The sequence below is a fragment of the Bacillus rossius genome, chromosome 8, assembly GCF_032445375.1.
Source record: "Bacillus rossius redtenbacheri isolate Brsri chromosome 8, Brsri_v3, whole genome shotgun sequence".
Lineage (NCBI taxonomy): Eukaryota > Metazoa > Arthropoda > Insecta > Phasmatodea > Bacillidae > Bacillus > Bacillus rossius.
The window spans coordinates 20,325,547-20,339,894 of record NC_086336.1 but is presented as its reverse complement, the minus strand read 5'-3'; the positions used below and the strand labels follow the sequence as shown (position 1 = coordinate 20,339,894).

Here is a 14,348-nt window from a genome sequence, read left to right as displayed (position 1 = left end):
ATTACTTCTTTCGGACACATTAACTGTTCACTTCCCCTTGAGTTTTTACAAAAAATCCAGTTTCCAGAAAATGAACTGACCAAATTTTTTCCAATAATTCTAAGAACTTCTTATCTTACAATGTTTTACAGTTTCTGCGAGTCATAAAGTAAACTTACTTCAGTAATTGGTAATGAAAATTTACAATAAATATTGAAGACGCATATATTTTAATCTGATGAAATTTGTAGGTATTTAAAAACACATCGAACACACTAACGATATATTTTACGCCTAAGAATATCCTCGAACAGTCATGTGATTATATTAAAATTTTAACTTTCTAGGTAATATCCCAGAGAATTTTTGAAAGACAGAAAGACAAAATATACATATTATATAAAAAGAGGTCAGCGAACTTTCAAACCTCCACAGAAGATTCAATACTATCAGCTATAGAAGTTTCTTAGTTACGTTCCAAGAGAGCATGAGCTGAATGGGACGGTTTCGCGCGTGGCTTAAATTATGAAACTTAAATAAATTAAATGTATATTTAAAAGCAAAGGATGATTTTTGAAAAAAAAATTTGAAGCAGTAGTGTCCAAAGTGTTTATACAAAATATAATGCAGTTCAACAGGCGTACTACTTATTCCAGATCTAGGACCTTCAAGCTCATGCCCCGACTTCAAAATCCTGGGAAACATGAAACAATTTGCGATCCACATCCGAATGAAACAATTCACGAATACCACAACATTTTCCTTTTTTTTCCAAAAAAAAAAGTCAGTGGGGTCTACAATATTTACTAATTTGTTGAACAGTTGAAAAGTTTCGGTGTATATATTCACAGCCAGAAATGCAATGGATTTTACGAGTTTATCTCACCTCTAAGATCACAGCTTCTCTTCTGCTCATCACTCTGCAGGGTGCTAGTCGTGCCAATGCTGTGGTTGTCCCCAGGAAGACTGTCATCGCAGCTGACAGTCACTTGACTGCCGCGGACGTGGTGCGCTGAATAAGAATAAATGATAGTTCACAGGCATGATCTTCTACTAGTAGACACGATGCTTCATATTGCAATGATACAAATATCGGGATTTTTACGAAATAAAAATGTAAGAACTACTTCAAAGTTTTTGATGTGCAATCATCTTAACTCTCACTCAGTACACGGCATTTGGTAGGAGAAATTTCGTGAAAATGAAACGGAAATGCTGGACTATATGCTGCGTCTGCGCAGAAGTCCCAGCAACCTCGAAAAGATGGCGAACGCACGTGTAACAACATAAACTGTTGTTTGGTATATATTAGGGTACATACCAAAAGTATTGGTGTGCCAAATGAAACTTTATAATATTGAAACTACCCTGGATATTTTGGTAGACTAAGATAGTCTTAGTAAAATGTAATCCAAAGTTTTAAACGACCTAAAAATAACTGACTTTACAATGATGATATTACATACTCTCCTTATTGATTCCCAACGTTTTTGGCAGAATGGTGGTATAGTTTGCGCTTCGTAAGAATGAGGTCCGTGGTTCAAATTTCTTCAAAAGAAGAAATATTTGTATTTACTTTTTAGTTACGTTATAATATAATAATGTTGAATCAGCTCAATAATGTTAAGGTTTGTTTGTAGGAAGTATTAACAGACTGAATTCAGTCGTTTAAGAAAAAACAAATACTCAAATATATACTTAGTTTTGCGTGTTTTAAAATGCTTCAGGTTAGTATTTAAGTGTGGCAAATTGATAGTTTAAACTGTTTAATGAATTGTTAACATAATAGGCAGAATTTATATAATTCCTTTTTGAAAACCAAGTCCAAATCCGGGATATATAGGACTGCAGTTTTTAGATTGAAAAAAAGAATTCTAAGATAGCGCTACGTTCGTTATGCTTTAGAAAACCAACACAATATTGAATATTCTTGACGCCATGTTCGCCTGGGCCGATGAGGCGCGCGCCGGCTAACGGCTCACGTGTTTACGCTCCTCTCTCCATTGTGATTCCCCTTCCCGGCCCTCCCTTGTTCAGTCACTCTGCGCATGGCGCGCGCGTGTGCATGAGTGCGTGTCCGTGTGTGCGTGTTTTCGTGTGTGCGTGCGTGTGTCCGTGCGTGCGTGAGTGCGTGTGTGTATGTGCCTGTGTATGCGCGCGCACGCGGGTGCGTGTTCGCGCGTGTGTGTACGTGTTGGTGTGCGCGCGCGTTGATGTGTTTAGGCTCGGCCCTGTTTAGTCTTCGCGAGTCAGTGGCGGATCCAAGGGGGGGCACCAGGGGCAAGTGCCCCCCCCCCCCCCCCTCCTCCGAAAAACCAGTTGTCTGCAATATTAATATTGCCGACAAAAATGATTGTTTCTGAAACCAATAAAATATTTTCATATAATTAATGAATTTCTTGTAGAATCATAAAATCTGGTGGTTGGATTTTATGTGTAGTGTGAGTAGATAAAATACAAATTTAGTAATTTTCAGACATTTTTTCTCTGGCTTTTCTGAAATCCTAGAGTGAACCTCTGGATCCGCCACTGTCGCGAGTGCGGCGCGAGTCACGCGAATTTATTCAGGGACATTAACATATAACTGTATTCTAAATTCTGTTTCGGCTTCTCCTTGGAAAATTTTTTTTACTAGTTTTCATTCTCTTGACTTGACGAGCTGTGCGCGTACCTAAGTTTGCTTTAATTTTCTTTGAACACTTGTGTCGTGAAATGACTGTGGCCAGGTCTCTTGGCGTCACAAGTGGTTTGTTCATTCTCGCGGGTTGTAAGATAAGCGCGGTAGTTAGCGCTTGTATTGTTCGCTTTTTGGTGGGCGGTTACTTTAGGCCGCGCCAGGTCCGTTTGACCGTTCGCGTACTTGTTTCCGGGTCTTATTGCGGCCCCTGTATTGTGGGACGTTTCGTATGTTGTGTCCCATGTTTGAGAGGCATTTAATCGTTAGTGACGTTTGGGAATACTCATATCATTTTATGCTGTGTGACGTTTCAATGTGTGATGAGTGTACATGGGTCGAATAGGAGTATTGAAAGGCCCATTGTGTGCCGTCGCTAAGCGCTTCTTTGTAACGATGCAAAAAGCGTTTGAGGGTGACTATTGTTTCTAAGTTATAGAGTGAATTATTATCACTGTGAGATAATTTTTTCAGACTGACATTGTTTTTGACGTGATAACGTCTTATAAATCGATGAACGACTGCACGCACGAAAAAAGCATGACTCATTTGTCACGTTCCGCCTGAGCCGAGCGTGCAAGCGAGAACGTGGAACAAGTGACAGAGAGGCACGATCGGCCTAAGCGTTCGGCTTGTGTTATTTAAATTTAATTTGCAAAAACTGTAAATAATATTTGAAAATTAAAAGTATGCATTTTTCATCAATGTTTTCTTATGACGTTAACACGTAAAATTATCGTCCGTAAACCGACTTTACAGACAACCCACTTTTTTCTATTGTATCGTACTTGTTCATTAAAGGAATGTTTGAATTTTTCGTATTGATTAACGACTTTTATTTTCCTAATTGTAATGCAGTTTCATGTACAAGTCTTGCGACTACAGGATTGGCCCTTTGTCTTGTTGAGCCACTCAGGGGTTTGTGCCGCAGGGGACTAGCACGCTGCTCAGTGGCAGTCCAGTATCTCGCACAGTGACTAGGAGGAAGTTTTCTAGTTTGTTTGTTTCCCCCAAGGCGGCGCATGTAAAAAAAATTCCTGGCTATTGAATCTATACTAATATTATAAAGCTGAAGATTTTGTTTGTTTGTTTGAACGCGCTAATCTCAGGAACCACTTGTCCGAATTGAAAAATTCTTTCAGTGTTGGATAGTACATTTATCGAGGAAGGCTATAGGCTATATTATATTATCAATGACATTAGGGATCCTTACTAAAAGTCTAATTTAGAATCAAATACGTTGGAGGGGGTTAGATACAACATGCAGTACACGTACGAAGTGTGTGTTGACAATGCCGCAGGCGCTAGAAGTTTATTTCCTATTGCCTATTAACATTGTTGCCACGCACTAGATGCCTTATCATTCTTAATTTTCCCATACAAGTAAAAAACACCCGTGTGATATTAACAACGAAGCAATCAGTACCCTCATAAGAGTTCAATTAGTATTTAAATACTTTTTATCACTTTAAATCGCAAACCTAAACTATTGTTTTTTTTCCTCTCTCTGTGTTTAATATGTTATTTTACTATAATTATTTTTATTATTTTTAATTAATTTTCATTTTTCGGACCATCAATAATACCACTCACTGACTCACTCATCACGAAATCTCTAAAACTATACACCCGATTGACTTGAAATTTAGCATAGTTACTCATTTTGTGATGTAGACGCTCACTAAGAACGGATTCTGCGGAAATCCTATCCCAAGGGGAGATTCGGGGGCGTAATATATCAAAATTTCCAGTTTTTGGTAGGAAATCACCATGGCAACGCTGTTTCTTTGTTGATGCTTCATTCGTTTCTATGGCAACGACTATTTCATTGTTATTTGTTAGTGAAGTCATCACCGTTGAAATTTTGCGGGTACTTTAAATATGAAAAATTGCCCTTTTTTACATGCTTTATATTAGCTTCACCTGTATGTTTGTCTGTCCGTCTGTAACTCTGTCTGTCCGTCTGTAACTCTTTCGACTAAGAGTGAGTGACCCATCACTGTAAAATGTCCCACCCATTTCATTACGTTCGTTAGCCGAGCGGTCTAAGGCGCGCGACTTCTGTGACGTCAGCTTTCGGATTCAGCGATCGTGGGTGCTACTCCCGGCCACGCCGAAATAAAAATGTTTTTTTTTTTTTTCCCCGGTAAATTCTAATATTATATCCATACATCTAACTGCAAATGATTCGTAGAGACTTTACCATTTCTTTGTGACGTTGCAACTCCAAATAGTTATCTCAGATGGTAATAGGTAGTGTCGGTAACTCATTTCCCTATGATAATTATACATAAATATAGTTTAAAAAACTAAAAAAAACATGCTTTTAAAGAATATCAAACTAAAAAGTTAAAAATAAATATAGTTTAAAAAACTAAAAAACATGCTTTTAAAGAATATCAAACTAAAAAGTTAAAAATAAATATAGTTTAAAAAAGTAAAGAAACATGCTTTTAAAGATTATCAAACTAAAAAGTAAAAAATAATTTTAAAATTAAATTTATGACAATAGTATATAATAAATACTAGTATAAATGAGAAAAAAGCATGGGGCGCTTAATATTCAAAAAATATGGCACAAAGCGCCTCAAGCTTTTTTCTCATTTATACTAGTATTGCTTATATACTATTGTCATAAATTTAATTTTAAAATTATTTTTTACTTTTTAGTTTGATAATCTTTAAAAGCATGTTTCTTTAGTTTTTTAAACTATATTTATTTCAAGTATATATATTTTACAGACTTGAAACTTCACAGTAATGTTCCTTATGTTACGCAGGATGACATTTTCAGAAAATTAGATCCCATGGGTGGTTAAAACCAGGCAACAGTGGGTACTTTGTCTGCATGAGAACAGGATTTTGAATTGTTCATGCCTTCTGCGTCTCCATGGCAACGGGCATCGCGCGGCAGTGGCGTACCCACAAGGAGGGGCATGTATAATGAGCGGCGCAAGAGTGATCTGCCTGTAGACTGCCGTAGCGAAGTACGGGTACATCAGTTGTACGTTGTGTGCACGAGTCGGGAAACCATCGGTGCTATTCATTTTCTCTCCGGTACATTATACAGCATTGTAATAAATTTTCACTGAATTTTTTTTTATTTACCATTACTGTAAATGGGAGATGTGGCTTAATCTTTTTCCATTAGTATAGCCGTGCGAAGCCGGGTCGGGCAGCTGGTTAAAGGTATTTTTAAAGTTGCTATTATGTTTTGTAATGCAAATTCAAGTTTACAAAATGTATTCCAGGATAGTTTCACTAACATAGATTTTATTTCGGCAGACCAATACACTTAGAATATCCCCCGTGGGTCCACCATCTTGACTTCGGCTCGTGGCTATAGCAGTTCCTGCATGCATGTGCATTAGACTTTCAACCTGTCAGATTTACGTTTCGTAATGCGCGCTTATTTTATTGCATTTCAGGTTATTACTAAAATTCACCCTTAACGTGCCTAAAGAAGCAAACCCTCTAAAACGATAGTACAATTTCGATAAACATAATTATAGTTATGTGTTAAAATCTGGAAAGATTTTTACAGCTTTTCCTTAAAATGAATAATTTTTTATATATTTATCTCGTTCGGCATTGCTTTAAAGAATCATCCGTTAAATTTGGTATCCGAGTTACATATTATAAGTTTATTTGCAACACGAGAGCACACGAATTTGCTCGTTAGCGAGATTAGATGTTTACACATCACTGGTGAGCACTGAAAGACTTGCTCACAATTTTTTTTCATAGACTTGGTATTTTTTTTTAATTATGGGAAAAAAACTTTGTTTATTGTTTTATATTAGTTATGGATTTATTAAATGACCATGGTGGCTAAGTTAATGCAATTTACGAAGTTAATTCGGCGTACAAAGTTCCTAAATAATGTTCCAGCGTGGTACCCAAGACACGTTATTTCATCAACGTAAAGCCGTTCGGTGTTAAGAAGATGTAGGCCCCGAAATAAGCTTAATGGGTTTTAGGAGATTTATTCTATAGAAACGTTGCATCGTTTAGTATTGAAACTTTGCCAAAACAAATAATCAAATTATTTACGTCACTGACTTTACAGAGGGGGAAAATGTTTCAGCAAATAAAATCAACTTGAGGTCTTAACCTTAATTTAAAAAATAAGCAGTCATGAGGACTGCCGACAGAAGTCAAAATTTTTCGCAATTTTTACGAAAAAATATTATCACAAAACAAATTTGTTTTATCACGTTAGTAAAATAACTCCTAAATTACTATAAAATACGCATTGCATATTAATCATTGTAGGTCTTAAAAATAAAATGATGTTCTTCATTTTTAGGTCATATTGCTACAAAGACTCCGTTTTCTTCGTTATGCAAACTATATATCTACCTATATGAGAATATTAATATTTTTATACTAATTTTTTACTGCACAGTAATCGTAAACTTAAGATTTAAAAGCGCAATAAGTTATACTAATAGGAACAAATAGGGTAAAGGTGGGGCAGACGGACATGGGGGCAAACGGACAGATCGTAAGAAACTGGAGTAAATTTTAGTGGCTTGAGTTGGTAACACTGATCTGGCTACTCTGAAATTACCGCGGAAGTGTGTGGTATCGTGTATTTATACTGAAACTGTCGTATTTTTAAGTGTAATTGAACAACAGCGCATAACATGACTACAGGTAAGGAAACTATACGTCATTATTTACATAGTAGGTATAACTACCTAAGAGCAATTATAGAATAACGATTTACGCTTTTAATACGAACGGGAAAAGGTTTAGCGCGGCAAGGTATGTTCCCGCAGTATTTGGCGCGTCTCTTGTCTGCCCGAGTGATCGCTCCTACTATCTGTTGGGATTCGAAGGTACTACATGTGTTGTTACACACGTTGGGGGCAAACGGACATAATTGTTTGGGGGCAAACGGACACTTTGTTTGATATAGTGTCAAATACGTGATAATGAATTTTACTTGAGGGGTGGAGTATAAAAGTGATTAGGGGAATAATTTATGGTTATACTCAAACATATTCCCGTGCATTTAAGTAAATAAATGGATACATAATGTCACGAACAGCATTCGCTTAAAATTCCAAATAGTCAAGATTATGTTAAATTATATTTCCTTAAATTAAAAATGTTTCATTATATGTCAAAAACGTTTTGTTGGCAGCAATGCATAGATTAAAAAAGTATAAAAAATATGTTAAAAACTAATTAAAAATATATATTTTCGAGGAGCATCACGAGTTACCCAAAGCGTGTGTCGGATCCATGACTAAAGGACACGCTCTGAATTAGAATCAGTAAAATCACATGATAAATTATAAAGTCATTAAAAGTGTATTATTCACTCTTTTCGGAGAAATTTTCCTCTAAATCAGTTATACTCAGCCACCATAATAACCAGTTAACATCAATTGATGTACAGAAGAGAAATTTATATTGGTTCTTAGATTCTGTTTAACTTTACTTGTTTTCATTAAGATTACACCAGTGCAAATAAATGTGACTGGAACGAGACAAATATTTACACTAAAATCTTTCCAATTATTTCATAAGTGTACTTCCAAAATAAATCAGAGGATTACATAAGCTAACCAGAACCTAATTACTTTGTTTCAAATAAGAGTTTATTGCCATGGTACGAAACAGAGACCGCACCACAGACCGGTGTAGTTGGACAAAAGAAAATATGGCGAGGGCTGTGATGGCTTTTAAAGAGGACAAACTTAACCTTTCTAAAGCTGCAAAAACTTTTAATGTGCCTCAAAATACATTACGGCAGCGTGTGCTGTCAAATGTGCCGATGCCTAAATTTGGACAACACACAACTTTTAGTGAAGCAGTTGAAAAAGAACTTGTAGTGCACCTTCTTAAACTGGACAGTTTAGGTTATGGGCTGACATTTAAAGAGCTCAGATCTTTGGTTTACCGATTTACTTTTGCAAATGGACCGAAACACCCTTTCAACAACGAAACACAAATGGCAGGAAAGGAATGTATTAGGGGCTTTTTAGGACGTCACAATACTCTCAGTGTCCGTGTATCCGAAGTGTTATCATTCGCTAGAGCTAGAGGGCTGTCCAAAGAGAGCAGGGACGTCGGAACATTTTCATGAGTTGGGAAGGGGGGGGGGGGCGAGAAGATGTATTACACTTACCTCAGTCCTAGAGCGGGGGGTCCGGGGGCCCTCCCCCGGAAAAATTTGGAATTTTAGATCCAAAATTGTGCTATTTAATGATTTACCGAACCAAAATATTAAATATATACAATTCCAAGAATTTGATGACGTAGTATGTATTAAATACTACTCTGACAGTAGGTGTAGCACAATTTAAATAAAATACCATCCAGGAATTTGAAATCATTTTACAGTATATTGACAATCATAAATTTGATTTTCTAATCAATGTGATCACCAAGGCAACGTTTGTAACTACTGGTTGAGAAAAATACTACTAGGACCAAACATTTTTCTGGGAAAAAGAGGGGGCGAAATGCTACTCTCGCCCCCCCCCCCCCCCATGCATAACAGCACGGGGGCGACTTGCCTCTGCTGCCCCCCCCCCCCCTGTTCCGACGTCCCTGAAAGAGAAAATTTCTCAATTTTATGTCAACTTTTCAAAGTTACTGGACTCTCTGGATCTGTGGAAGAAATCATCTCACATTTTCAATTGTGATGAGAGTGGCCTTCAGCTAATTTACAAACCAAAAAAAGTGATCTCACAGCGTGGAAAAAGGGATGTTGTCAGTCAAACTAATTGAACAGCTTATTTCAGAAAGGGACCTGAGTCACTTTTTTGGTGATTTTGCGTTAGGAACAGATGTTTGTTCCCCTAATAAAGACGCACATTCTAGTGCAGTAAGGAACCCTGTGCCATGTATATGCACTGCTTAATAGAGGTTTCTGAAACTGAATTTATTCCATAAAAGTACCTCAGTCATTGACTCGGGTACTTTTCTGCAATACACTTAGTTTACACTGAATCTTTCAACAATACAATCATCGTTGATGTCTGCTCCTGTCCATTGTGGCTCCCATTTTGTTTAGTACATTTAGTTTTCTCGAAAGGTTATGGAAAGCAAGTTGGTCTGTGTGTTGCGGTCTTAACAGCTTTTATAATGAATTATAGTATTGATTCGTCACCACAAAAACGTAAGAAAGGGATTAGACATCCTGAATGCATAACATCTAAAAAGGTTCATGGACAAGAGTACACAGATTATGGAGGGAAAACAAAACGAGCAAAGCGAGTTCGATCACCTAGCAGGTAAGACCATGAATACTTATTCGTTAAATAATGGTTATCAGTATCTCTGAGAAGCATTTATTTGACTAATTACTACAGAGAAATCCCTTTATTAATTTTTCAAATTTTGTAATTTAAGGAAAAATGTAAGTGTGGGGAAAGTAGTAATTAACTTTTATACTCCTTTCTAAAGTAAAAGACAAATTGCGTAAATAGGGGAAAAGGATAAATGTAGGCAACAATAACATCTCTTTTTTTCATCAGTCAATAATATAATTATTTTCAGTCGGTAAATTCGTTGTTTTTAAATTGCTGTAGTTATTAAATGGCCGCATAAATATTGTAATTTCGGCAATGTAATATGAGTCTTACTGTATTACTGTCTGTGAAATATAAGCTGTGAATGTAAAATAATAAAAAATCCTATTCATTTATTTTCAGATACCAAAGAAAATGTTGCGAGAAATTTGATGAAGTTGACAAAGCAACTATTTTTGACACACTGTAAGGGATGGAAACAAAAGATGAACAATACCTTCATCTTCAAAGAATGATCCATGTTGAAGAGATTAAAAAACATCATCGATAATTGCCCTGGTCAAAACAAAAACCACACTTTTGCCAGGGTTTTGCTTGCTTTAACGGATAGTGGGAGATTCCAGTTACAGACATTAATTTTCGTATACAAGTATACCAATGTCTAATACCTAAACTGTGCATTTATGTTAATGTTTAAATTACTTTTATGTGAGATTTGCAATATGTTATCCTTATGCTGTCCGTCTGCCCTGCCTTTACTATAGTGTTATCGTTAACACGTCACGTGACCATGTCGATGACGACTTACATGAATTTACTCCCTATACAAACATTCCCATAGAAGTTTTCACTTAAAAAATTTAAATTTAAATATAAACTATTTTAATAGCGTGAAACCCTTGAGCAAGTGAAAGCATATTTTGGTTCCTATCATTCTCCATTAAGAGCCAGAGACTATCCATCGAGGCGGCCCTGACCTGGGATCGCGCTCCCGCTGTAGGTGAACAAGGCCGCGGCCGCCTGCTTGCGGGCGGACCGCCTCCAGTGCGCCGCCGCCACGATGAGGGTCGCCGTGAGGATGAGCGCGGCGGCCACCCCCGCCGACACGCACGAGGTGGACAGCAGGTCCCCGGCCCGCCCCCCGCCAGAAGGCTCGTCGCCTGTCTCCCCCGTCGGCGTAACCTGCCGCAGGCGCTGCAGGTCGTCCGTCCCGCGCGCGGTCTCGCTTCCCTCCGACAAGTCCTCCTCATACTGCGATGTTTTCGAAACGTCAGGTTTTCCGGTAACGTCAAACGATTTCCCGAGAATTCCCACGATGTCGTCCGAGTAGCCGTCGTCCCTTGAGCTCGAACTCCCGGTTCGAAATGAGCTGGATTCTGCCTGGAAACCGTCCAACCTCATGTGGTCTGTGCTTTTATGATCGATGCTTTGTGTGGAGGTTATGACCATGGTGGACGGGATCTCCGCTATATCATCTCCTTGCGTCATCGTCTCGTGATCTTCCCTCCAGGGCAGCCGCATCGAACGGCCGGCTAAAGGCGATTCGGAAGCTGGCGCTTCTGAGGTCTCGAGCAGATCGCGCGCTGACGTTTCCGAGGTGTCGCCTTCGTCGCCGCCGGGATGGATTGCCGCCGCCTCCGAGGTGTGTTCCTCCGGAGGCGTCGTGGACACCGCGTCGCACTCCCCGGTGACGTGGTTGCACCCACCGGACTCCTGGCAGCCGCACGACAGCGAGCAGTCAGCTCCGTAGTTGCCTCGTGGGCACGGGACGTCACACCTGTCGAACACCAGCGAGACGAAAAGCTGACAAAGTTCGTGCGGTGAAATTGCGATAAAACTAACATAACACCGCAAACCTTGTGAATACAGCACATAACACAGAAATGCAAGTTAATACGTTATTTAGTACCGAAATTTAAAATTAAAAAAAAATTAATTCGCAATTTGACAAAACTTTTCTCAAATTAAAAATAAATCAATTATTATGGCAAAAAGATTGAATGTATTTTTTGTAGCATGTTATTTTTTCCAAAATGTATGTAATAATTAGATTGTAAAAAGTTATATAACGTTGTTTGATCTTATATCTCTTGTTAGTAACTCCATTGTACATTCACGACATTGGCACATTTACCAAAAACACTCAAAAAATTTTCAATTTATTTTTATTTTTGAGTCACTATTGTCTACACATGCTTCTTTCTAATAATTTTATTGTATAGTGCATCATGTGTCAGTCCAAATGAGACTATTTTGGTGAAATAAGCATTAAATATATATTTTTTCATATTTGATGACCACAATTTTATTTTATAAATAGAGACAATGAATAATGATTAAAAAAACACCCAAATATACTATTTCGAAACCAAACTGGAATACAAATTTAACTATGTAATATTGTTTCTATAAATTGAATCTCTTAAAGGTACCTACTTAAAGAGCAAGCTAAAATCGCATTCTATTCTGATTGTGTACAGCTTAACTCTGGCTCATAAAACCATCACATATCGGTGCTTCAAAGGAGAATCAGACCCAATGCTTCTCATGATAATGTTTCCAGCAGTTTAGTTACATTTACCATGGGCAGTGGAAAATTGAAGGACTAGGGATACTATAGAGTAGCGAAGAAAAAGGTAGAGCAGTAGCGTGGTGAAAAGAGTATTGAAATAGGAGGGAGAAAAACCATTGAAAATGGAGGAATGAAGGAGGAGAGAGGGATAGAACATGCTTACCAGAGGACTAAAGGATGAAGTAAGGTGGTACAATGGTCAGCAGAGGATAGGAGGTGAAAATATTGTGGAAATACTGTTCAGAGAAGTTAAGGATTAAAAATTGAATGTGCGTTCTTACCAGAGAAGTGAAGGAGGAGGGAGAATGCGAGAGTACTTACTCGAAAAGTGAAGGAGGAATGTAGGTGTGGAAGCGTGCTAACAAGAGGAATGTAGAAGAAGCGAGGATGAGAATGAAAACACTCACTGGACATCTGAAGGAGGAAGGAGGGCAGAAGCATGCTCACCAGAGGAGAGAAGAAGGAGAGAGGTTGTCAGCATGCTTAGTGTACAAGTGAAGGCCAGCGAAGAAGAGGGCATGGGATCACATTAAACTAAGGAGTAAAGAAGAAGGGAGGTTATCAACCTGCTTACTGCACAGGTGAAGGAGAAGGGATCATGGGAGCCTGTTTAACAGAGGAGTAACAAAAGATAATGTTGTCAACATGCTTACTGCACAAGTGAATGGAAAGGAAGGCCATGTTAGCAAGGAGAGTGAAGGTTGAGGGAGTTTGAGAACATGCTCACTGAACAAATTTGGAGGAGGGATGGCAGGAGCATGCTCACAAGAGGAGTGAAGAAAGAGAGAGTTTTCAACATGCTTAATTTCCCATTGAAGGAGAAGGGAGGCCCTGATCGCCAGGAGAGTGAAGTTTAAGGGAGTTTGAGAACAAGCTCACTGAACAAGTGTTATTAGGAAGAATGACAGGAGCATGCTCAAGAGGGAGGGTGTCAATATGCTTACTGCACAAGTGAAGGAAAAGGGAGGTCCTGATCGCCAGGAGAGTGAAGGTTGAGGGAGTTTGAGAACAAGCTCACTGAACAAGTGTTCTTAGGAAGGATGACAGGACCATGCTCAGGAGGGAGGGTGTCAACATGCTTACTGCACAATTGAAGGAGAAGTAAGGCCATGCTCACCAGGAGAGTGAAGGTTGAGGGAGTTTGAGAACAAGCTCACTAAACAAGTGTTCTTAGGATGACAAGAGCATGCTCAGGAGGGAGAGTGTCAACATGCTTACTGAACTAGTGAAGAAGTGAGGCCATGCTCACCAGGAGAGTGAAGGTTGAAGGAGTTTGAGAACAAGCTCACTGAACAAGTGTTCTTAGGAAGGATGACAGTAAGTAGCGTACCCACCTGTTGCCTCTCCAGCCGGGGGTGCAACGGCAGTCGCCAGTCTCGGGATTGCAGGTTGCGGCGTTGTCACACGAGCACAACTTCGTGCAGTTTGAGCCGAACCAGCCTGTCTCGCATTCTTGACACACAATAACGTTTTGTGTTAATCATCACAGCCAAAGCAATCTCACACAATTTTTGTTATAAACTAGTTGATTGTAAACAACTTTGAATAGTTTGTTTTTCATTTTCGCGACACTTCGATCGAATACATCCATCCCATTAGTTCTTTAGTCCGCATTAAATGGGGATTGCAAAGTATAAGAAGTCAATAAGGTATTGATAAATAATTGCTATCTATTACTCGTGATGTCTTTTTAGCACACGCACCTAGACACTAGATTCCAGTTCGCAAAACTAACAACTAAAAATGTATTCTTCATTTACCACATGCCACATGTTGAATGTCTAGCAATTACAATTCTGTAGCGAGTGTGGAACTATTAAAAATATAAGTATGCCATGGGTTTCATCTCTAG

At 38.5% G+C, this 14,348-nt stretch overlaps 1 protein-coding gene across 2 annotated transcripts in view; it reads right to left on the bottom strand.

Annotated features, from left to right (window-relative positions):
- LOC134535565 (uncharacterized) overlaps positions 1-14,348 on the bottom strand; it is a 73,790-nt gene that overhangs the window by 6,022 nt on the left and 53,420 nt on the right. For both annotated transcript variants that reach the window (XM_063374750.1, XM_063374749.1), the window contains exons 6-8: positions 13,831-13,948; positions 10,902-11,701; positions 866-991 (exon numbers count right to left, since the gene is read on the bottom strand). In XM_063374750.1, coding sequence (XP_063230820.1) covers positions 866-991; positions 10,902-11,701; positions 13,831-13,948 — 1,044 coding nt within the window. The remainder of the gene's footprint in view (positions 1-865; positions 992-10,901; positions 11,702-13,830; positions 13,949-14,348) is intronic.